The 23987-nt window shown below is 40.8% G+C and overlaps 1 protein-coding gene across 3 annotated transcripts in view; it reads right to left on the bottom strand.

Moving 5' to 3' along the window:
• Positions 1–23987, bottom strand: part of ABTB3 (ankyrin repeat and BTB domain containing 3) — a 270752-nt gene that overhangs the window by 3056 nt on the left and 243709 nt on the right. Inside the window, exons 10-17 of one of the 3 annotated variants that reach the window (XM_054988430.1) lie at positions 21899–21937; positions 21316–21536; positions 18491–18669; positions 11499–11604; positions 8389–8491; positions 5616–5697; positions 3104–3172; positions 1134–1247 (exon numbers count right to left, since the gene is read on the bottom strand). In XM_054988430.1, the coding sequence (XP_054844405.1) occupies positions 1134–1247; positions 3104–3172; positions 5616–5697; positions 8389–8491; positions 11499–11604; positions 18491–18669; positions 21316–21536; positions 21899–21937 (913 nt within the window). The remainder of the gene's footprint in view (positions 1–1133; positions 1248–3103; positions 3173–5615; positions 5698–8388; positions 8492–11498; positions 11605–18490; positions 18670–21315; positions 21537–21898; positions 21938–23987) is intronic. The other 2 variants (XM_054988429.1, XM_054988431.1) reach the window with 2 other exon arrangements.

Raw genomic sequence — 23987 nt, 5'->3', positions numbered from 1 at the left:
TTGACATTGGGATTCTCCAGTTCAACAATGGGATTTTCTGGTTTGACAACAATAAGCTTGTAAGGAAGTTATGTCAAACCAAAGCATCCCAAGCAAGGGAAGGGGAAGCCATGGAGTTTAAAAGGCTTAGAAATGTTTCCTCCATAAGAAACAACTGAGATTGGCTGAGGGCAGCCTGTTTAGGGCCCCATAGAACTGGACACCCAAGATCCAATCCTCTTGAAATTTGGGCAGTCTTTAACAGACAGTCAGGAGTAGGTTCCCTGCAAATTTGGTGGTGATTGCTTAAAAATGCCCTCCGCAGACCCTCCTGCCCCAGACATTATTGCCCATAGGGAATAATGGCCGGGATTCTCTAACCTGGATTAAAAAAATCTGACCTGGATTTCAGGGATACAGGATTTTTTTAAATACCTGAAAGCCACATCCAGATTACCCAGATTTTGGGGGTGAGCCCACCCCGAGTGGCAGCTGCTTCCCTGGGCCCTCTTTCCATGCTAGGGAGGAGAACAACTAGTGGTTCCTGTAGTCAAATTCTTAATTTAGTGGCATCAGGTAATGACAGAAGCTCTCACATACTAATGGTGAGCATAAATGATGACCCTATTTCTTCCACCAGCTAACTGCAGCTAGTGGCTCATGGCTGCAGGTCATCTTAAAGATAAGAAATGGCACAGAGGTTACACATTTTTTATTTCCAGAAAACACACATTTTTATGATGACAAAAGCAGAAAAGCCCCATGCAGTTACCATATTACTGTTTGGTGGGGGAAGGGGCAGGGGTTGTACTGGAGGTTGAAAGAACCGTTGGTTGCTCAAGGCTACCTACTCAATTCAGAACTAAGGTGAGATTTTTAACTAGCATCTTCCTAGCTTCTTCTTAGCCCTTAAGTTACATCATCATCTCAGGAAGATACTTCCATTTTTTTGTTTTTATTAAGGCAACTGAATGAATTGATTAGTCTGGAAAATAGAGGTCACAAACATGGTGCTACATTTAAGTAGCAAACTGAATAATGACAATACGGTAAACTGATTTCATTTCTTAGCAAACTGTCCCTTGACCATTATAGTGGCAAAGACAGGTAAAGATACATAGTCCAGTGCATATGAATTAATAGTTACATTTTACCTTGGCATGATTATAAATATCCACACAGTTTTCTATGTTGATACTTTTTGCACAGATGATCTCACAGTGTCGTTGCAATGCTTCAAGCTGGAAAAATTTAGCAGCAGATAGAAGCTGAAAATCAGAAAAACAACTATTATTGCAGTCTGTTTTGGGGGCTGCGGGATAACACATTGTTAGCATCTGCTTTAAATTTGCCTCTCTCTTCCACTTCATTCCTCTTTTTGTTCATTGCTTAACATCCTAAAACAGACCTCAAATGAATTACAGTAAATCCTTAAGCTCCATTAATAAGATAATTCCTTACTCATTTCTCTGTATTATAAAGAAGAAATGCCATCATGAGACCAGACCAAGTGAATCTGTTCTCAATAAATGACAAGCCAAAAGAACAAATGTGGAAAACTATGAGGATATTCAAAAATGCACAGGACAAGGAAACAGCAAACTGTAGAGTCCACATGTTCCTTCCCTCTCATTCTCCTTTAATATCTGACCAAAGGAGTTTGACAGGTTTTTATAATACTTTAAAAACCTGCCAAACCGTTTTTTCCAGAAACAAACATGGGTCTGTGGGCTGTGATAGCTCTATTATACTACCTTCATAATAATAACATTCAATGTATATACTGCCTTTCAAGACAACTTAATGCCCACTTAGAGTGGTTTACAAAGTATGTCATTATTATCCCCACAACAAACACCCTGTGAGGTGGGTGGGGCTGAGAGAGGTCCTAGAAGCTGTGACTGACCCAAGGTCACCCAGCTGGCTTCAAGTGGAGGAGTGGGGAATCAAACCCAGCTCTCCAGATTAGCGTCCTGCACTCTTAACCACTACACCAAACCGGCTCTCCTGACTTCATGTCTCCATTACTTTGAATCAGCCAGGTAAGAGGAAGATAAGCGGAGCAATCCTGGCGGGGAGATTGCTTAGGGACCTAACTGTCTTATCTGGCAGCTACATTGCCATAAACAAGTTATGTGAGCAGAGTTTATTAGTGGCACCCTGCCAGGGTTTCACACAGGCGGCAAGGGTGCCATGGCCAGCAGCCCTGGAGTGTAAACCCCTGTGCCAGTGGAGTTGGGGGCAGGTCAGTTCGGTTGTCTCATTGTCTCTAGGGAACCTGGCACCGAGAATTGGGGGCTAGTTCTGAGTGTCAGGGGCTATGGGTTCCTGCATGGCCATGGATGTCTTGGTACTGCTGCCTTTCTGTTTTTACTTTTCCAGAATAGGGGTGCATGTGTTTTGGATTGGTGATGGGGGTGGGTGCTTGCAGGTGCTTTGACTGCCAGCCTGGCCCTTACCAGAAATGGGGTGGGCAGGCACCCTGTCTGTATCTTGGATGCACATCCCCTCTGAGCTGGGAAGGGCACCTCTCAAGCCAAGTGTCTCTGTTGGGGCACTGGGTGATCAAGCCCTATGCACCCACTCTCTTCAGGGGAGGGTAGTGCACCGGCAGGCAGCAGCCATGACTGCAGCCTGGAATCAGGTCCACCTTTGCCTGCCACTCTCAGTGGTATCAATTGTGCCTCTCTTGTGACTGGTGGATGCTTGAGTTTCTATAGCAACAAGAGAGTGCGCTCTGCTGGCTGCATCTGGCCAGGCTCAGCTGCCAGCATAACTCCTTCCTGAAAGCCCTTTGGGAGAGAACTGATGGCACCAACGTTACATGGGCGGCCGCACGACACCGCTCCAGCAGGAGTTAGGATTGAACTGTAAGTGAAGTTTTTGTCTATGGATTCTTCTTTGAGCTACATGAATGAACTTTTCCTTGTTTAATTATTCTCCTGTTACTTTTACATATTTACTAGATATTCTGCAAGTTATTTAGTTACAACTACTTCTTACATCTGAGACTGCAAGAGAAGAAATAATAAAAACAATCTGCAGAAATTCTTTATTGATTTGACTGTTACTCTGCGTATTTATAAAAGTAGCTAATCACTTGTTGATAAAAATTGCCTCTTACCTCCATTATTTCATTGTTTTTAATGAGAAGTGACTCTGCACCTCCGTAATAGAGATACTGCATAATAAGCTGAAAACAAAACAAAGAAGTGGACTGAGCACCACAGTGCAATTGCAGCTTCCTCTCCCTCCCCAGAGCTGTACCACTTGGTTATGATCAGGGCAATCTTTGCTTTAGAAATTGTTGTGCACCAACAGAACAACGACACTGCTTCAAAATGCAAAGGAGAAAAGGCCTGAACCAGTGCTTTGAGGCTTTCTCAAGTGGACGAGGCAAAACAAGCTGGAGCTGAATCCGGACACAAGAGAGGTGATACTGGTTGGGAAGGATGATATTTTAGAGGGACTGAATCCAGTGGTAGTGGATAGAGTGGAGCTGGCATCTATAGAACAGGTTAAGAACTTGGGAGTGCTCAGGGACCCAGCCCTGCTGTTTGAAAAGGAGGCTGATGTAATGTCGGAGAAACTTCCATTAGCTGCATTTAGTTTGCTGACTTTCTTTTCTTAGACTCAGATCCTTACTTTGGTAACTACATGGTTAGATTACGGTAATGCCCTCCTATGTAGGGCTGCTCTTGAAAACAACCCAGAATGAGACAGCTGAACTACTTTTCGAGGCTAGGTTGATGGGAACATATCTTGCCGGTCTTAAAACAGCTACAGTGGCTGCCAGTTTGTTTCCATGTCCAGTTCAAGATGCTGGTTATGACCCTTAAACCTTTAAGGCCCAAGACCTTCATGTCTAAAGGATTATCTTTTCCCATAAGTCCCTGTGCACCAATTGTGGTGCTGAAGCTGAAACTGAAACCTCCACCCAAGGCAGCCTGCCTGCCATCAGCCAAAGCCTATGCTTTCTCCACTGCAGCTCCCACTTTATGGCACAGGCTCCCTGAGGAGATGGGGGGTGGGGGGGGGGTCACTGTCTATAGACAATTTCAAGAGGCACTGCAAGGCCATTTTATTTGCCAAGGATTTTAAAGGGATATAAAGTGAAGGCATCTTTGGGGAGAAAGGGAGGTTATTTAGAGCTTTGCCATGTATGTTTTAAATTGTAATGTTTTAGACTGTCATTTATAAGCCACTTTGAACCAGGAAAAAAGGTGGGATATAAATATTTTAATAAACACACAAACTTATTAGATAAAATACGGTGGTGCCACAGTTTTATCTTTGTGCATTGGGACAGCTGATAGTGCATAAAAGCATCAAAGCATCATCAGGCCTCTGAGCAGATTTCCTTGGTAGAACATAATGCATTCTGAGCCCTTTGGCTGTAATGCCATATGAATGTAAACTGTTTTCTGGCAGATGTCCTGTTCCTTTATGGACACATGGCAGGAAGAAATCCAGTAGGTAAACCTTTCCTGGCATGTAGATTCAACAACGGGGAAAGCTTAATCTACTGGATTAATGTCTGTCACACTGATGTTAAAAAAGCACAGGAGTCCTTTAAAAAACTGTAGTCAGGCTTCTTGGGTATAATCTTTAAAAAAACAATCAAGAAGCTTGCAAGGGAGATTTTTATTTTGTGTGTGTACACACACATGTATGACTGGTTTAGTACTTTAGCTCCAAACCAATAAGGTCCCCCTAAATGCAAGTATAAATGAATAAGATGGAAACTCCCGTGCTGATCTCAGACTCTCTTGGTTCATGTGGTCAACCGCTATGATCTATTTCCGCCATACATACAAGCAAGGGTCCAACATATGATCTAACTAGGGACTGTATGACTACTAGAGATCCATTCCATTCAACAAGGAAAATGAATTACTACATCTAAAATTCAAGTCTGTGCAGGGGCAAAAGAAACAATAAATCCAGAGAGATAACACACAAATTGGATGCAGAATCCAGCATCTCAACAATCTCAGGTTTTTAAAAAATCTTTTTTTTTTTGCTGTCAAGTCACAGCCCACTTATAGTGACTCCAGGCAAGTGATGTTCATAGATGATTTGCCATTGTCTGCCTCTGTGTTGCAACCCTAGACTTCCTTGATGGTCTCCCATCCAAGTACTAACAAGAGCTGAGCCTGCTTAGTTTCCAAGATCTTGCTAGCTATCCATATATCCTATAAATTGAAGTCAGACCTGAAAAGATATGAGTAAACCTGAGAGAATTTCAGAAGCTAGTTGCAATTCTAAGGTTTCCTTGTGAATCTTCAGGAACTTGTGTAGATTTTGGCTGCTACAATTTGCTTAATTGTCACAATCTATAGATTGTAGTTGTTCTTTCCTGATATGGAGGTATCTTGGTGTGCAGTTCTGACTTCTTTAGCTTTGTACCAGTCCAGCACAGATGTTGCACTATCATATGGAATATACATGAATGGTATTTAACTATTTCATGGTCTGCTGATATAGACCATATAACAGATAAATAGTATTCATTTATGATTTAGCTTAAAGCATGTCAAATGCTCCTATTTAAAAGGAGTGAAAGTTTTGCTGATGTTTTAAAATCATCTGTTTGTTCTGAACTAAGTAGAAAACATTAGGAACTCAGCTCTTACCTGGAAAATGGGATATTTCACATAGCTGATTTCGATACAAGTGCTGTCAGATACTGGTTTGCTGGACAATAGGGCTTTAAACCTAGGCAAAACCATGCAAACACAAAAGTTTCTGTTATGATAATGTATCAAGGTAGATTGTGAAAATAATTGCCAGCAAACAAATCCTTAAGTTGGGTACAAAAGGTTATATACACTAGTATGTCAATGTAAAAAGCAAATTATATCAGCATTACAAGGATGTTACTTCAGTACTGCAAAATGTTTACGATTGGGTTATCAAATGCAGAAAAATGTGAGTTGCCAATTTTGGAAACAGTCACCAAGTCTAGCCCGTTAGTGGTAGTTTGATTTACAGCAGTTGGCAGGTGATAATGTTTAGCTCCTCACCATGAAAAGTTTTGCTTGCTGATTTCTGCATATGAAACCTCTGTTAAAGTCATAGGAAAAGGTTAAGACAACTTTTTATAGCCAACGAGAAACCTGAGCGAGATGGTAACACTGAGAAACCAGGCCTGTATGTGTTGCTGGAAAAATCCCAGTAGCTTAGACATTTTTATATTCGTGCTTGCACATTTTAAATCTTTTACTGCCATGCCCAATTTTTTTTTAAAAAATTGTATCAGCAGGCAGAAATCCCTAAAATGATACTGGGCAAATTCAGCATTAAAGGTATTTGTTTTAGTGGAGCTATTTAATTTTTCTTAACTAAAGAATATAGGAGGGGAAAAAACTGCCTGTGAAATGCAATGGGGTACTTAATGTAATTAAAACAACTTAAAAAACTGTAATCAAGATAGCAGTCAAAACATCCAAGAGAAGCAGAAATAACAGCACCAGTTAACCAAAGCCCTGACAAACAGGAAGGTCTTAGATAGACCATGAAAGATGGTGAGTGGGTCAGGCCTCCACAACCAACAGTTTTATAAGGAGGAGGATACCACTCCAGAGAGGGCCTTGTTCTTTGTAGCCAGCCACTAAAGGTGGAGAGATTAATGGAAAGGGTTTTTATTGATGGGCTCAGAATCCCCAAAGAAACATTTTTTTCCAACAGAGATCATTCAGGCTTGAACAAATAATACATGTCTATGCTGACATCCAGACGGAGAACTGCTGGAATTACAACTGCTCTCCAGATGATAGAGCTAAATTCCCTGGAGAAAATGGCTGCTTGGGAGGGTGGAGTCTAGGGCATTATACCCTCCTAAGCTCTGCCCCTCCCCAAACCTCACCCTCCCCAGGCTCCATCTCCAAAATCTCCAAGTATTATGCAACCCAGAGTTGGCAACTACCAAAAGCAACAGTCTAATTTCTCGTTCCCCCTCTCCATTCTCAATGGTTAGTATGGCCTGACATCACAGTGTTTTATGTTTCACAGACAGTGCCAAAGCAAGGATTTTGGGCTTTCTTAGCAAATTATGACTTTGATACCCCCCACCCCTCAGTTCAGTACAAAGAGATACTGGAAGCCTACAATGAATTTTTACTTTTATTTCCGTAGATCCAGAGGAGTTAGCTGTGTTAGTCTGTAGTCGCAAAATAGTAAAGAATCCAGTAGCACCTTTAAGACTAACCAACTTTATTGTAGCATAAGCTTTCGAGACAGTTCTCTTTGTCCGATGTATGTGTCATGTATTTGACATAGAGAAATGTGGTACTTGAAAGCTTATGCTACAATAAAGTTGGTTAGTCTTAAAGGTGCTACTGGACTCTTTACTATTTTATTTCCTTGGCATTCAAAGTGAACAATGTAAAAATAATAACAGATACTGATTTTTTAAAACTTTCCATTACAATCACTTCTGCCTAATTTGGCACCCTTCAAAGCCTGGCACCCTAGGTGACTGCCTAGTTTGTCTATGTGGTTGGGCCAGCCCTGCTCTCTTGCCAGTGGTAGCCAAATTGGTATATTTTAACTAGGGATGAGAAGATCATCTCCACTGCTCTTCTGTTGCATAAAAGAGAAAGAATGTTAAAATTAATTAGTTAGGCTTGAAAGGGTCCCCTCCCCTTTTTTCCATTCCAGAACTATAGCCTTTTCAGACTTGATGACAACTGTCCTGGAAAACATTTCTGTTAATGCAGAACCCCAAAATCTAGGGTGATATTCAGAAGGCAGATTGCATAAGCATCCCTAATTGCAGCAGTTTATTTCTTCGATGGGTTTAATATTGTCTTTCCTAAGGCAGGTATCCAAGATCACATCTTCCTTTCTCCCTTTGCATTCCATTCCTCATACCTTGAAACCCTTACTCTGGTCTCTATCAGATTTTTTTCTTACCTAAGCTAACATCGATGTATTGTCGAAGGCTTTCACAGCCGGAGAACGATGGTTGTTGTGGGTTTTCCGGGCTGTATTGCCGTGGTCTTGGCATTGTAGTTCCTGACGTTTCGCCAGCAGCTGTGGCTGGCATCTTCAGAAGTGTAGCACCAAAAGACAGAGATCTCTCAGTGTCTGAGAGAGATCTCTGTCTTTTGGTGCTACACCTCTGAAGGTGCCAGCCACAGCTGCTGGCGAAACGTCAGGAACTACAATGCCAAGACCACGGCAATACAGCCCAGAAAACCCACAACAACCATAAGCTAACATCACTGCCTCAAACTTGCCCAGTCTTTAGTTTAAGAATGTAAGCCATTAGGAATGTATGTGGCTTCTGAAAACATCTGTTCTGATGAAATAGCCTTCCACTGCAAGTTCCTGTTATGTAAAATATATATTTCCCCCCGATAATCGCATGAATTTGGTCATGTTTAGATATAAACATAAATTTACCTTGGGGATGCAGTAAATAATAACACTCTGTGTGCATAAAAAGGTCTTCCTTCTACAAGGAATGTAACATCTGACATTTCCTTATTGTTAAGAAAATGGGGATCTGGAATAAAAAAGACAATGAGCAGGAGAAAGCAAGTTGAAGACTGGCATGCTTGATCCTTTATCAGAGGTAAAAGGCAACAGTTTAAGGATACCTGTTTTTCTGCAGCACACGCCACCTCTGAAATTATTTTGGAGAAGTGTCTGAGATGGAATATATTCTGTTTCATATTCTAATAGAATTTATAAGAAGTATACTCAAAACCTTTGAAGCATGTTTTTAATCCTTTTAAAGGGAATATGCATCCTTCATATGTAGCATTTCTGGACAAAGAGATGATTCTGAAAAAAGTTCTTGACCTATTCTTCCAAAGCTGGCTATTCTTCTCTTTAGCTAAAACTGATCTCAGCATTCGCATCCTTCTTTAAATTATTTCTTTCCCTATTACTTTAGCAGAAGAAAGGAGCTTAAAATGTGATGTAACATCCAAGATAAATAGAATGCTGGCCCACTTGTGTGCCTACATTAGCATGGACAATTGCTTTAATTTGCTCTGTTTTGCCAACCGAGCAGTGTTGTAACTGAGAAAAAGGCCCAAAATAGAAAACTAGGGACCTCATTTGTAGTCGATCCACTGATTGTAATGAAAGTAGAGGATGAAATATACAAGACTAACATTTTTTGTTAGCTCTGATAGTTAAAGTTTTTATTGTTATGCTTCCCAGGTTGTCTCAGGTCCGCAGATACAAAATGATTCAAAATGTAAAGCGATAGCTCTAATATTCTTATTTCTTAGGAAAATGTTTTTGCAACAGCAGCAGAAATAAGAAGTTGTCTATCCTCTGTTCTACCTACTCCCTTTCCTCAGAAGCATCACAGATACAGAGATGTATCTATTTTAGCTCTAGTTTTTTTCTTTAATATTTTTATTGAATTTTCTAAATATAACAACAACATCAAATCAAAACAACAATTTACAATTGAACATTAGTGGTTAGACAAGGTGACTTCCAATATTAAACAATATCAATTTTTAAGGTTTAATACAGCAAAAAATAATTGTGAGAAGTGGGTTGCAAACAGTTGGATTCTAAGTATTCATAGAACAGAAACCATTTTCCCCAGAAATTTGTTTGTAAAGGGGTAGTGATCCATTGTTTTAGCTCTAGTTTTAATGGTTTTAATGATCGTGTTTTTGCTGGTTTTAATGATTTTAAAACGTAGTTTTATTATGTATGCTTCAATTTGTGGCCCCTTGTCAGGGCAGAAAGGCAGGATATAGATTCTGTAAAATAAAATATACAAATAAATATTGTTAAGAAAACATTATTAAGGTTCACATCCAGCCCTGCTGTATGAGTCCAAGAGTCTAATTAGACCAGTGTCTTCTTTTCAACAGTGGCCAGCCAGATGCCTCCAAGAAGCTGCCCAAGCAGAGCATGAAGGCAACAGCTCTCTTCTATTGTATTCAGAGGCATGTTACAGTTCAACATGGAAATGCCTAACCATGGCTAATAACCACTGGTAATGGTACCATTCAGCCCTTTTCCAAATCCATTTAAGGTAATGGCCATCAACTCATCCCGCGGCAGTGAATTCCACATGTGTCTGTACATAGTACGGACACATGAAGATATGAAGGTGCCTTATACTTAGTCAGATCATTGGTCCATCTAGTCCAGTATTTTCTGCTCCAACTGGCAGTGGCACTCCAGGATCTCAGAAAAAGGTCTTTTTAATTTTTTCTATCCTTTTAATTGGATTGAATTTAGGACTGAATTTAGGACTGCATTTGAATTTAGGACCTTATGCATGGCCAAGTGTGTGCTCTACCACTATGCTATGATTCCTTCCCAAATATTATTTAGCTTTTATCTCTTCTAAACTTACTGACAATCAATTCATTGGGTGATCTCAAAGAAAATAAGAAATCTCTTCCAGTCTCCACTCTATACCATTATATCTTCATAGGCCTTTATGGTGTCCTACTTAAAAAAACTCTAAAAAGTCTCAAATCCTTCATCCTTTTTTAATTTATTATTTAATTTATTTATTTATTAGATTTTTAGCCCTCCCTCCCCGCAAGCAGACTCGGGGCGGGTCACAATCATAAATAAGATACAATAAGTAAAACCAATAAAATAACATCTCATGGATATCCACATTCCAAATGGGACACCCTTCCCCCTTTCCCTGCCCACCATACCCAAGGGAAGAAAAGGGTGGAGGTGTGGGTTGGATCAAAAGATGGGTTGGATACAAAAGATGGATCAGTATTCCAAGTGTAGCCATGCCACATATTTCTATAAAGGCCTTATGATACTGGCCATATTACTATCAGGCCCTTTTCAATAATTTCCAATACTCTCAGCCTTTTCCATTGTTCTTTCCCACTGACTAGATATTTTCAGGAATTTATGCATGGCAATACCAATTTCTCTTTCCTTGTGTAGTCACTAAATTTTATACCCTTTTGACGCCATTAACATTGCAAGGCTGCCTGGCATTAATATAGCCATGTCATTTGCATCAAAACAAATCTGGAAAACAAACTGAAAATTTAGCAGTCTGTTTCTCTCAAATTTCAATGGATGGAAAAAATCTGGATGCAGACACATTTTTTTCTGCCTCCAACTCTGTTGGTTTCCAAAGGAAGACAGGCCCCCAACTGCAGAGGAGCTACCAGGTATGCTTTTCTGTGGAATCTCACCATTTATATTTGATGTACGAAGGGATAATGAAGAGGCTACCCTTGGTGGGGTGCAGGGGCAAAAACAGAAAGGACGCACTCTATAATGCACGTGTGTGTGTGTAAAAGTTTCAAGCAACATGATCAGCGCACCTGGATGTGTCAGAAGAATACTACAAGATAAGCTAACTTCAGCTGTGACTGGAGGCTCTAATAGTCCCTTCTATCCTTGGATTCTATGAAATTTCAGTAACGGTTGTGCTTATGCTGTTGTTGTCATTATTTTTATCAAACTTGGTTTCTCCCAGTAACCAAGCACAAGAGCCCAGCCCAGCTGATGATGCCACATGACGCAAATTCCACTCACTGCACACTTACCTAAACGAGAAGTCTGCTTGCGTTTGATTTCAACAAGCTTTGGGATAGGATAGGGTCCATAGCAATGAGTGAAAATGACAGCCAGCTGCTGACTAATAACTTCATTCTAAAACAAACACAAAATACAACATGAAAGGTACAGCTAGCAGATTTGAAAAGTTACTCAGGAAGAGTCACAACATAAGCACAACAGGCTCTAGAAATGGGATATTGGGCGGCGGGGGGGGGGGCTATCTCATCCTGCCAAAGTCTGAAGATCATGGTGTCTATCCAGCATCATACATTGTGTGGCCCGGAGAAGCCTGGAGAATAAAAGTTGTAGGGTAGTTCATTCTATTCAATGGAAGAGCAAAGGGAGGAAAGGCCTGTAGGAGGAATGATCATCATGTGATCGGGAAATCAAGGAAGAAAGCCACAAAAAATGCTAGATGAACTGCACACTGTGAATGCAATTAGTTTCAAACATTGAGTGTAGAATGTAGTACATGAAGAAGGATGCAAAAACATATAAATCGTGATGGGCCTAACTACACAATACATTTTCCCTAGGTATGTCTCTTAGATGCGTTGACAGACATGTTTTCAGAGTCCATGCCCTCCCGGGCATGATTTGGATCAGGTCCATGGTATGCAAGGAGAGGGGACTTAAGTCCCCCTGTGCCATTTTCTCGACTTGAACAACCCCAGGGAGCACCTAATTTCCCTTTCCCTCCACACCTGGTCCTGATGCAAATCAAGCCCACCTGCACCTGTGAGGCACAGACTCTCCACCAACTCAAACCAGGGAAGTACTTAGGAAAAAATGTATCAAAGGTATGGCTGAGCCACTTCTTCAAGAACAAAAATCAGATTATGGACCCTTCGAGATTGTTCCACTTCTGATTACAGGCAAGGGAATTCACGTCTGAAACGCAGCCCCATATAAAACCTCTGTGGAAAACTAAAATATCCAAGAAAAGGGCTGCATTTACACATGTTAAGAGTTTTCTGCATGCCAGACCTGGAATTTGAAGTGGAATTACCCCAGAAGGTTTCTAGCATGCTATTCATCTGAAAATGGGGATCAGCCCTAGGAAAGTTATATGTGGAAATGCTATCTATAAATAACTTAAAACTAGGACCAGGATTGCAAGAAATACATTCTGTTTAGACAACTAATGTGCCCCATGGAGTTTCTCTCACATCCATTGTGTTTTCAAACCCACTTCCTGCCAGCCCGAGGGGTCAAAGGAATGATGTGCCCATCCATATCATGCTCATTAAGCAACATCTATGTCCTGTTAGGTAATTATCTCCTTTCTTCCCTTCTTGCCTTCGGTAACTCATAATGAAACTTGGCAGGTCTGTCTCGCTTCAAACTTAACTTCTCCATCATTTGAGTCCAAATCCGATCTGAATCGGGTATCACACATGCTGCAACTGAGCAGAAATTCACTTCTGACTGAAAGACATAGCAGGGAACCCAGACACACCAATGTAAACTATTCTAATATATGGTACTGATTGGCCAATAATCCTAAAGCAAAGTTCTGCCTCAAGAGTGTCCTTTCGGAATAGGCAAAGGTTCCCCTCACCCCCATGAAAGGAGATCATAAACATCCATACAGGAAGATGCTGTTACTGTGTTCCTTATCTGGATGTAAATATAAACTGGATTCTTTTCTAAATTGCTTGTATTTCTTTTTTTAGATCTCTCTGGGTTTCCCAATAAAATACTTTCTCATATTAAGTTTCAGGTAGCTATGTTGGTCTGTAGTGGAAGAGAAAGATCTGGGTCCAGTAGCACCTTTCTACAACCTCACTCTAGCCTGGAAGATGGCTTCTTACGTCAACATGGCGGACCTGGCCACCTGGATCTATGCTATGGTAACATCAAAACTTGACTACTGTAATGCATTATACATAGGTCTCTCATCTAAGTTTAGAAGATTCCAATTGATGCAAAACGCTGTGGCTGAACTGTTATCAGGAGCGAGCAGGAGCATGAACATCACACCCATTCTGCAGTCACTCCATTGGCTACTATCAGTTACCGTGCTCAGTTCAAGGTATTGGTTATCACATTCAAAGCTCTTCATGGCCTTGGCCCAGCATATCTACGGGACTCCCTCCCTCCGTATGTTCCTCCATGGCAGCTTTGCTCACCTTAACAGGGTCTCCTGCAGGTGCCACTCGGCACATGGGCAAAATCAACAGCAGCCCATACACAGGCTTTCTCTGTGGTAGCCCCTTCCCTGTTTGCACAGCCTGCTTTACAAACAATGCAAAACCGAATCAAAAAGGCTTTTGTATTGTAGCGAGGGGTCTCAGTTGCTCCGCTAATGAGTTAGGGACCACAGACTTCACCCATAGATTTTACCATTTTGTTGTCTTACATACCGCTGTGTTGCCTTATGTACTATCTGTTGCTTTAAATATGTGTTCCTATGTCAGCCCTAGAATTGCTTATGTTCTGTTTCAGCATTTCTTCAACACTGTATTGGATTCTTGCTAATGTTATGTCTTTGTAAAGCTATATTTATTTACTTTCTGAAATTGCCCTTGATACTAACTGTACTAATCTCACACTGTGTAATCCAGCTTTCTCATATTAAGCATTCTATACCACTGTAGTTCTAAAAGTTCAACATTTCATTTAATTTATGACCTGACTTTCTCCCCAAATGGGACCCAAAGTGGCTTACATCATTCTCCTCTCACAAATTTTTTCCATTTTTTTCCTCACAATAAACACGTGTGCCTAAGTAACATTATTAATTTGAATAGAAATGAGGAGAGTTTGGGAGATCCCACACGCAAAGAGTTAGGAGGGAATGTACTTCAAATATTGCTTTGCAAGTAATCGCTCCAAACTGATCAAAACTTGCAGCTCACACCTTGGAAATCACCGAGACTTGACTATTTATATTTTTTTAATCAATAAGACATGGAAAGTTGTTTCTGTCAGTTCTCCTACTCCCCGCCTTGATGTCTGACCCACCCCACCCCCCATATCTAGGCTCCTATATAGACCTGCTCCCAATTTGAACAAAACGGAAAGACATTGAAGAAAAGATAGTCGCTTGCCTTGGTGGTAGAAGCCACTACTCAATCAATTACTGGAAGAAAGGAGGGGCAGAGGTTATGTATCAACAAGAGCACTGCATCCCTTACAAATACCATTTCTCAGCAGAGAGACATTGTTTATTATGCCTAGTTGTGAAGTTTCACCCAGGAATGGTGTTGTGAAAGACATTACAGGAGCCCAACTCACAAATGATGGTTCAACAAAGTAACAAAGTTAAAGGAACAAGAGGAAGTTGTGAAGATGTTATTAATGTTAAATTTTCCATCCAAGACTTGGAGGGAGTACGAGGCAAGTCATTAAAAGAAGAGCATTCTTGTTCACAAGCCTGCAGGCCTTGGTAGGCTCTGCACACTAATTGTGTCTGATGCAAGCCTGTGTCTTCCAATGACATACCAGGCCACCACCAGCAACAGCAGTGACCAGACCAATTTGTTGCTGTGAGTAGCTCACCGAACTAATAAATGAACAGGAAGCTTGCTTGTAAGAAAGGAACTTGACCAAGATTGTGTTCTAACGTATATAAATTTGGTATGTTCAAAATCAAAGACAAGAACAGAGTCATATGGTTCATTAAAATGGATGTGCTGGACAAGAGAACCATTCCTCAATTCAGATTTTTAAAATCCAAGGCAGCCATTCTTATTAACTAGTGTAGACTACCATGCTTATTAACTCCATTGTCTCATTAAGCAACTAGTCACCTGGGAGCAATTCAAGCAATTGGTTGAGACAAGATATACTTCTTAACCAAACGGTATATGATATCTGGGGGAAACAGGCCAGTTCTTCTAACAGCACAGCATCACTGAGCCTTACTTGTCATTTAAGAATGGACTCTTGGAACCTCACTTGATAACATACTTATGCATTGCAAATGACAGCTAGTCATTTATTTAACCACGGAAGGCAGGCAGAAGGGCACTGTGAAGCTGTCTACACAGGAATCCTACTCGAGTGACAGAATTTCCCTTACCATTTCTATGGGTTTTCTCTTTTTCCTATAGATTCTCTAGTACAATTCAGTATATAAACTGAATGAAATATGATTAAGTGCTGCTGTGGAAGACTGCTCAATACATGATTAAGAGGCATATAAATATCATTAATATTAGTCAACATTTGCAAGCTAGAAAAGCCCAAGAGATTGGAGAAAACAGTTAGAGGTAATGTACTGTTTGACAAAATCGGCTTTCATGTTAGCTGGAGTTATGCTAAGACACTTCCACAACACAGCACAATTCATCACAAGTGATATACAAATTGTCCCTTAGCAGCAACTGGGAGTAATGCCAAAGCTACTTTGAAAGAACTTCTTCAGTTCTGTATTGTGTACAGAAGGCTCATATCTAGGAAGAGAATCTAATCCATGGAGATCAGACTAGAAAAGGACACAACTAACATCAGTGCACCAGAGTTCTAATTCAAGTCTTGACTTCTTTTTTCTTTAAAAAAAAAAACAGTTGGCATTTGCGGATCCACTGCTGAAATTTCCTTTGTGAGATATTGTGCATAAGAATTTAAGTGTAAACTAATCTAAATTAGCCAGATATGATGTTAGTCTTCAAATGAATCCATGCTGCTACACACAATCATTGTGACAGTTGTTAATTGCACATTATGTTTGGGTCCAGACAACTTTTTCACCCCAGGTCCCCATCATACTACAGCCCCCATCCCACATGGTCCAATAGTCTTCAGCACAGCCTTTTTTAGATGGTCAAAGGGGATCCCTCCTCCCCTTTTCACTAAGGAAAAGCTGGCTGGATCCAACTCGATAGTAGCATGCCACTCTGCTATACCTGATGTTCACTTCTCATATGGAGAATGCAAGATGTACATGTAGGAAGAATTCGGGTCCTGGTTATTCTGAACTGTTTAGATACAGAAGTACTACAAATGATCACAGGTACCACTATATGCCAAGGTCACCAGCATGCACAAGAACCTGCCTCTGACAAAATTAACGACTCCAGTGTGATATGCAAAGCTCTGTCAGCAAGCAAAGGTTGCTCTATGCCTGAGAAAAACAGCCTTGGTAACTTTGTTCAAAGTTATTTCCAGGAACAATTCTTAGTAAAGCTTCTTTTAATGCCTCTGTACGAGACAAAATAAAATGTGTGATCAACTCACACTTTTTAGCATCAGTCAATAGTTGCAACTTACTCTTTGAGCTAAACTATTACATTATTAGATTAATGGCTGATAAGGAAATGTGTAAAATTAAAGCAGACTCTCACCAAATATCAACATGCACTTTGATATATTTTACTGTCAGGAATAAAGGGTGTCAAACAGAACACACAAGGAATTCATAGTATACCAAGAAGCTGGGGAGACTATATTTTCATTCTCTGCCTCTTGGTAGATATTGAAACAATATGTGTTGACAACCAAGTATGACAACATGGAATGCATGGCACAATTCATCATCTCCCAGATGCCTAAAGATATAATGGAGACATTTCATTTCCATCTTATTTTCTTGCAGCCAAATTTGACATAGTGAGACAGCAATGTTTGCTCCACTTGGATTTTATTTTTTAATAGAAAATGAGTACTCAGGTGAGGGAAGTGAAATCTTTAACTCTCTCCTGCCTTGCCTTGCTCTGCTGTTATTCAAGCACTTGACCCATCAGCCGGGTTCACTTCCAGTTTTGAAAAGTGATTCAAGCAATGAAAACCTGTGATGCACATCGTGAGTGGGGGGTAACCCATGAAAGAATACCTAGTACAGCCTTCTTACATCTATCTAAGTTATCATGTATGTAATGTTCTTCAAATGGCAAATAAAGTTTAGAGTTGATAAATTATATGTACTTAAATTTATTCCCCTAAAAAATTCTGAATCAAATCTTCCAACAACCTGCCCTCGAGCATCATATTTTGGCAACTGTATATCTCCATTAGCAACATCTTTATACTGTGCCACATGACTGTATTTCAAAAGGAAACCATCCTGGCTTCATCTAAGGAGATTCAACATGAAAAAAAAAATTCAGGAAACTTCTAATGGGTGTTTTCATAAAACCTATGGAATAACATTACTCTCTCCCCCATCCAGAGTTAGGTGTTTTCCACATGGGGACTAGACTGTGAAGTTTCCCTGCTGCTGCCGTGGCTGCCGATATAGTGCAGCAGCAGTGGTCTGCCACACGGCAGGTTTTAAAGTGGAAGGTGGGAATTCAGAGAACCTGATAGACAGCTCATTATAATAGCATAAGGATATGAAAACTGACAATTTTTAAATGAAAGCCCTCAATGCTCACAGAGGGAAATGGCTGCAATGGAAACTAGGGCAGGGGAAATAACACCAATGTGGGTAGGACCGAGAGGATCTTATCCACGCAAGGGCCACCCTAACTTGGCTGCAATTTTGCCAAAACACTGCAGCAAAGCAGATTTGGAAAAGATTGAAGAAAAGTCAGAAGGTACATGGAGACACCTCAATGCTTTGGGGAAATGGGAGAAAAAAACACATTTTCTCAACAGCATCCAAGCCAGGGCAAAAATAACAACTGTGTAGCAGACCTCAGGATACTCTTGGGAGTTGGAAACTGCCACAAAAAATTCTAAATATATGTGCATAGTGGCCTTTTTGTGCTGTTCTAAATAATCATCTGGATAACACTATTCTCTCAGCTATCTTACTTTTCAGCCTACCCCTGCCCTGAACAATTCGCAAGGCTTTGGCTTCTATTTTTTCACTTGCTCGCTGTCAGTGTCACTATTAAGCTGTCCTTGCAGTGAAGGGAGGTTGTCAGCTGTCTCCTTTAAAACAAACAAACAAAACCCTCACCCTGTATGCTGCAAATCTGGAAACAAGAAGGGAAAAATGCCAAATGTACACACACACAGGTGAACAGCAAAGAGCTAGACAGTATCTGAACTTTGAGGCGAGTTTTATAGCATGTCGTTTCATACATACCTTGCTTGCTTTCAATATCTCAAACATCAAAGGCAACCCTTGTATGACGAGTTCTTCAGTGTATTCTTCCTCCTGAATCGATTTAAATTCTTTCAATAAGCACTGGATGAGAGGCCTTCTGTGCTGCTGGAAGGCTGTTCGCAAGGACTCCAGCCATGTGTGAAGTGTCCATGGGACACCTATTTAAAATTTAAGAAAAAAATGTAAAGATTTCCATCTCTCTTGAACATCCATTAATACAATAGCTCCTCCACCTATCCTGGAAAACAGTCTGGATTCCCATCCCATATATACCATCTCCTCTGCTACAATCACACTTTTCTCAAAATCTCAACCAGCTTTAGATCCCTGTATTTTTCTGAAGTACATTTGGTTTCTGAAATGGAGAAGACTGATGGAGGAAGGCTTCCCCTGATGGAGAAAAGTCTTTCTCTGTTGAAGGAAGTCTTTCTCTGTTGGAGGAAGTCTTGGCAGAAGGGAGTCATAGGACCAAGTCATAAAACTGGGAAGACCCAAGTTCAAATTGCTACTCTACCATAGAAGCTTACAGGATGACCTTCAGCCAGTCACACTCTCTTAATCTAACCTACCACAGTGGGAAGCTGTGAGGATAAAATAGGGAAAGAAGTCCTTGAGGGATGGATGGGATAAAAATGTAATATAATTAAGATCTATTATATTTGCCACTGATATATTTTGATGATTAAGAATATGACATTAAAAAGACTTAAACTTAGCATCGTTTGGTCTATATTAATATCTCAAATCCATCCCATAAATAATTACAGTTTCTGAGAGGCATTCATCTATTAATACACATCAATTTTATAACAGAGTTTTAAAACATTATATTTTAATATTAATCACAGCTTTATTAATCTTTGTCTCTTCAAAAAAAATAACTCCCCTTGAGATGTGTTAGAAAGAAAGTACACAAGCAGGAGATCTGCAAGGGCTTGGGGGGTGAGGGGAGAATCATACTTTCTCTTCCCCCACTATTTCCTCTTTCCCTTCCCTGAAAGCCCCCATGGAGTCTCCTCCTTCTCTCTTTCTCATCCACCAGCTAACTTACTTGTATCTCCATGCCCCCCTTCAGTTTTTCCTCCTTCCCTCCCCTTGGCTTTTCCCTGGGAAAAGTCTGGTTGAGGTGTGTAGTGCGGGCTACCAGGCTAGGCCCAGCTGCATGGTGGGGAACCCACAACGACATGCGTAGGGCATCTCATTTCCCCTTGTATCTCCCTTCTCACACTACTTCCTTTTCCCCAACCTCTTGCCATATTTTCACCTTTCTCTGCTTCCTTCTACCCTTGCCTCCCACTCACCCATCTATGTTTTATTTAATCCCCTCATCTTCAGCTACATTTATTATTTATTGACTTCATTTATAATCTACCTTTCTCCCTAATGGGTACTCAAAGCAATTTACTTCACGCGCCTCCATTTTCTCCTCACAATAACCCTGTGAGGCAAGTTAGACTGAGAGTATATGACTGGCCCAAGATCACCCAATGAGCTTCCAAGGCAGACTGGAGATTTGCACCTGGGTCCCCCAGATCCTAGTCTGAATTCTAACCACTACACCATGCTGGCTTTTGTGAGTGGCTGCTGCAGCAACCAGGCCTGGATGAGTCATATAAGTTTGGTGGCAGCAAGTCACCTGGTGGCTGCTGCCATGCCTGGCCCCAAGAAGTCCTCCTTCAGAGGCCAAAGCAGCCTTGGAAAGGACCCCTCCCCTTGTCCTGGCTGACAGAAACCAAGGCTTCACCTAGCAATACTGCTGAGGTAGCCAGCAACTGCCACAGAGGTCATTTGTTTCTTAAAGCTACTGGTTCTGCTTTTATTATTCTGGGGGTGGAGTTTGATCCTTCCTTGAGTCCTTTGTGTTTTAGATTTCAGATTTTTCAGCAAAGCCGGGGATTTTCTTAAATTTGTAGAAAGATCAGTCTTGTCTGTTTATAGTTCCAATTTCCAGATTTAAGTACCCCCAGATTTGGCCATGCCGAGAATTCAGTATTCTTTCTGTTTTGTCTACTCACCTTTTCTTGTCTGTTTTTAAATAGCTGTTTAGCCTTGTGTGTGTATTTGGGGGGGGGGGAGTTTCCAGGGTTCCAGCAAAGAGCTTTTAAAGCACCCCTCATTTAGTCGATTTCATTCAGCAGGGAAAGGGAGACATTCCTCCCCTGCGCCAAAGTAAAACTGGTACTTCCCCAAATCAGCAGTTTTAAGAAAGGATTCCACTTTGCAGTACTATGGAGACTTCTGCACTATTTATGAGCAAACACCACAGTCTACCACTTGATATGACAGGCAGGAACGCCTACTTAAATCCATTCTTGTGTTATTATTTGTGTCTGTGACACATTTGCAGTCACAAATGTGCACTAGTCATAGGAGAGGCAAAGAGAAAATTCACACAAATAAGAGAAAAAGAGCCAGCGGCGCTTATGACATCATCATTTGAGCAGGTGCTTCAACAGGATCAGGCCCCCACTATACAGCATATTTAGCATATCGATTAATTCAGTTCTGAAAATTAACATTGCCAGGTTCAAATACAGGAAAGGACTCCCAAAATAACTGATTTCCAAGAGGGAACGGAATTGGAAAACTTTAGTGGAGTTGCTAAGTTTCATTTCAAAATTTAAATCCTCTTCTGCATTCCCAGACAACATTTAAAAGTTGCTTGGATTTTTCTCTTTTTGCCTTGAAAAGAAATCAGGAACAAATGAGAAATTGTCAGTATGACTGACAGAGACCCCTCCCATTGAACCACACTTCCGGACAGCCTTTTTTCTTGAGAAAGTACACAGGAAACTACGACTGACCTATGCTCCTGATGTCGATGGTCACATCCACGTAACCATGTTCGGCACTGTGATACATAGCTTCTTTCAGAGCTTTCAGCTTGGCCTTGCTATTGCGGCTGGCACATAAAGGAGCTGGAGCACCATCTGCCAGGTCAGTTCCCTCAGCCAGTATCTCCTCCAGGGACAGGATGTCACTTTTTTCCTTTTCTGGCTGAGCAAGCAGCTTACGAAAAACATTTCTGTCAATCACGAGGCAAAAAGAGAGAGAAAAGGGGGAAAGCCACCAGATTGGAACTGTTAACATTGAAGCCAGAGCTATAAATCGTCTAGTGGATGCTTAATCAAGTTAGTTCATCTAACTATATCTAGCAAACCAGCTTTCAAGCAATGCTTTATAATATTTTTTTTTGCACAGTATCATTAATTTGGGCCTGCAGCTGCAAGGTCCATCATCGAAAGCAGAGACTCCATATTCTGATCATCAACAGTCTTTACACCTGTGTGATGCCATTAAAGTTCAATGGAGTCACTCCTAATTGATGTACTATTAGAAGCAATCAATCAAATCCAGTGCGCATCTACTCCCTTACCTCCCACCTACCTTATATGCTTAGATCTTGCTAGCTGCACATGTTCAGTCCTGTGGGGGATAGAATAAGCAATGTATCCAGAGCAAATGGGCTAAAAATTGTGTCTCTGTGTGTGCATAGCGGGCATGGAAGAAGATACATCATCTGTTGATCAAGATGATGGTTACATTATGTCATACAGTGTAAACTTTGCTGACCCAGATGATAACATAATCCAGAGATCTTAGGGGGTAAAGATGGACATAGTATTTAAAGAGATGCCACAGCATATTCTTCAGTCTGTGCATGAATCTAGCTTACTGCTGGGTTGCAATTTACATGATAGATGTATTGAGCTGAATACTGAGAGCCAAGCTACAAGTGATGCCTTACACAGGTTGGACACTTGTCAGCTTACCTCAAGTTTTGATGGGAAATGTAGGCGTCCTGGTTTTACAGCTTGGCTCTCCATTACAGCTGCAAGACCAGGATGCCTACATTTCCCATCAAAACTTGAGGGAAGCTGACAAGTGTCCAACCTGTGTCAGGCATCACTTGTAGCTTGGCTCTGAGTTTTCCATCAGTTTTGCCACTTCTTTGCTTCAAGAGGGCTGCCTTTTGTTTAAAGCACAACATGTATTTATTTATTTATTTATACATTCATCCTTTGTTTATTTTTTTTAAAAAACTAAAACATCTTAAGAACTCTTGCAAACTGTTGTGTGGTTGAGGGAGGTGACAATACAGGTGCTAACCAGCTGGCATTGCTCATGGACAGGTTTTACTGCACACTTGCAGGAATCTTTTATTCAGAGCAAATGCCTGGAAGAAGAAAGGCATATATTCACCAAATGTCATGAGAGTACTTTGAACTGCTCCTTAAAGTCTGCAAATGTTATGCCAGCCTTTGCTTTGAGACAGTGTGAGGCTGTAGCAAATTTTTATTTCATAGTACAGGTAAAGCTGTTGATTTCCTGTTTTCTGGTTAGCATTCAGTGTATTATTGACTATTAGACAAATAATTTGAATTCCTGTAAATTCCTAGTTTTCTCTGTAGACAGGAGTTGTGAGAGGGCCCAAAAGTTGACCATGTGCCATGCAATTCTATTGTCTGCTGAGTACAAAGAGGGCACATGTGTAGCACAGATGTATAAACTCATAAGTTTTGACAGCTGAGCTATTTCTTTAATGTCGTGTCAGATTAGCCCCTGAGAGAATAAAGCACTCAGGTGGTTTTCAGGGAGGGAGTGGAAGTTGTAATTATCAAATACTGAAATTAAAGTTCAGGGAGTAAAAGAGAAAAGATGGATTGGTGACAATGAGAAAGAACTTTTCAAGTTTTTGCTTCTGCGAATCAAGGATGTTAGACTTTCAACTGGCTCTTCTACAGACTAACCTCCTGTACACCTTGCACAGATGAAGAAATTCTCCCTCTTTCTCCAGGAGATGGTTCACGTATGTATTGACATACATGAATGATTCACATGCATTCACAACACAGAAGAATACAGGATAACGCACATAGGGGAGGAAAAGGGTAAAGCACACTGGCCCTGGCCCATCTAGGATTAAGTTAATCCAGTCTAAGACCACTGAAATAAATGGGCTTAGATTGGAATAACTTGTTTAGGAGTTCCCTGTTAGTGTACGTGCTTCGCCATCATCCCAGACATATGCGCTCCGTAACATGGGTGCAGAACCTATGCCTATTCAAACGGTACATACACAGGCCTTGCCCCCGTTATCACATACGTTGTCTTACACGTATTTATGCGTTACAGATTTCACTTCACATACCAGAACTTTCCTATCTCTCAATGTCAACTTCAGATTTAATACTTTTTGGTAGACACAGTTTACACATTCAGTTGTCAGTCATTTAGTGTTGAATATCCTACTGAAACACATGCAGGTGTGAACCAGACCTAGAACTTTCTCTCCCACACACATGCATGAGACATGTGCATCTGACATGCTTATTCCTACCATTTCCGCTATATTAAAGTGACTTTATTTTTTATTACTCATCCATTTTTTCAATCTTTCTTCACTCTCCTCCTCGTGTTATTCATGCCCTTATTTGGATTGCCCAGTCTGATAGTTCTTTATGGTTCTGGTGGT

This window comes from Eublepharis macularius, chromosome 9, assembly GCF_028583425.1.
Source record: "Eublepharis macularius isolate TG4126 chromosome 9, MPM_Emac_v1.0, whole genome shotgun sequence".
Taxonomy (NCBI): Eukaryota; Metazoa; Chordata; class Lepidosauria; order Squamata; family Eublepharidae; genus Eublepharis; species Eublepharis macularius.
The sequence above is the reverse complement of the archived record's forward strand: the minus strand, read 5'-3'. Positions and strand labels throughout refer to the sequence as shown.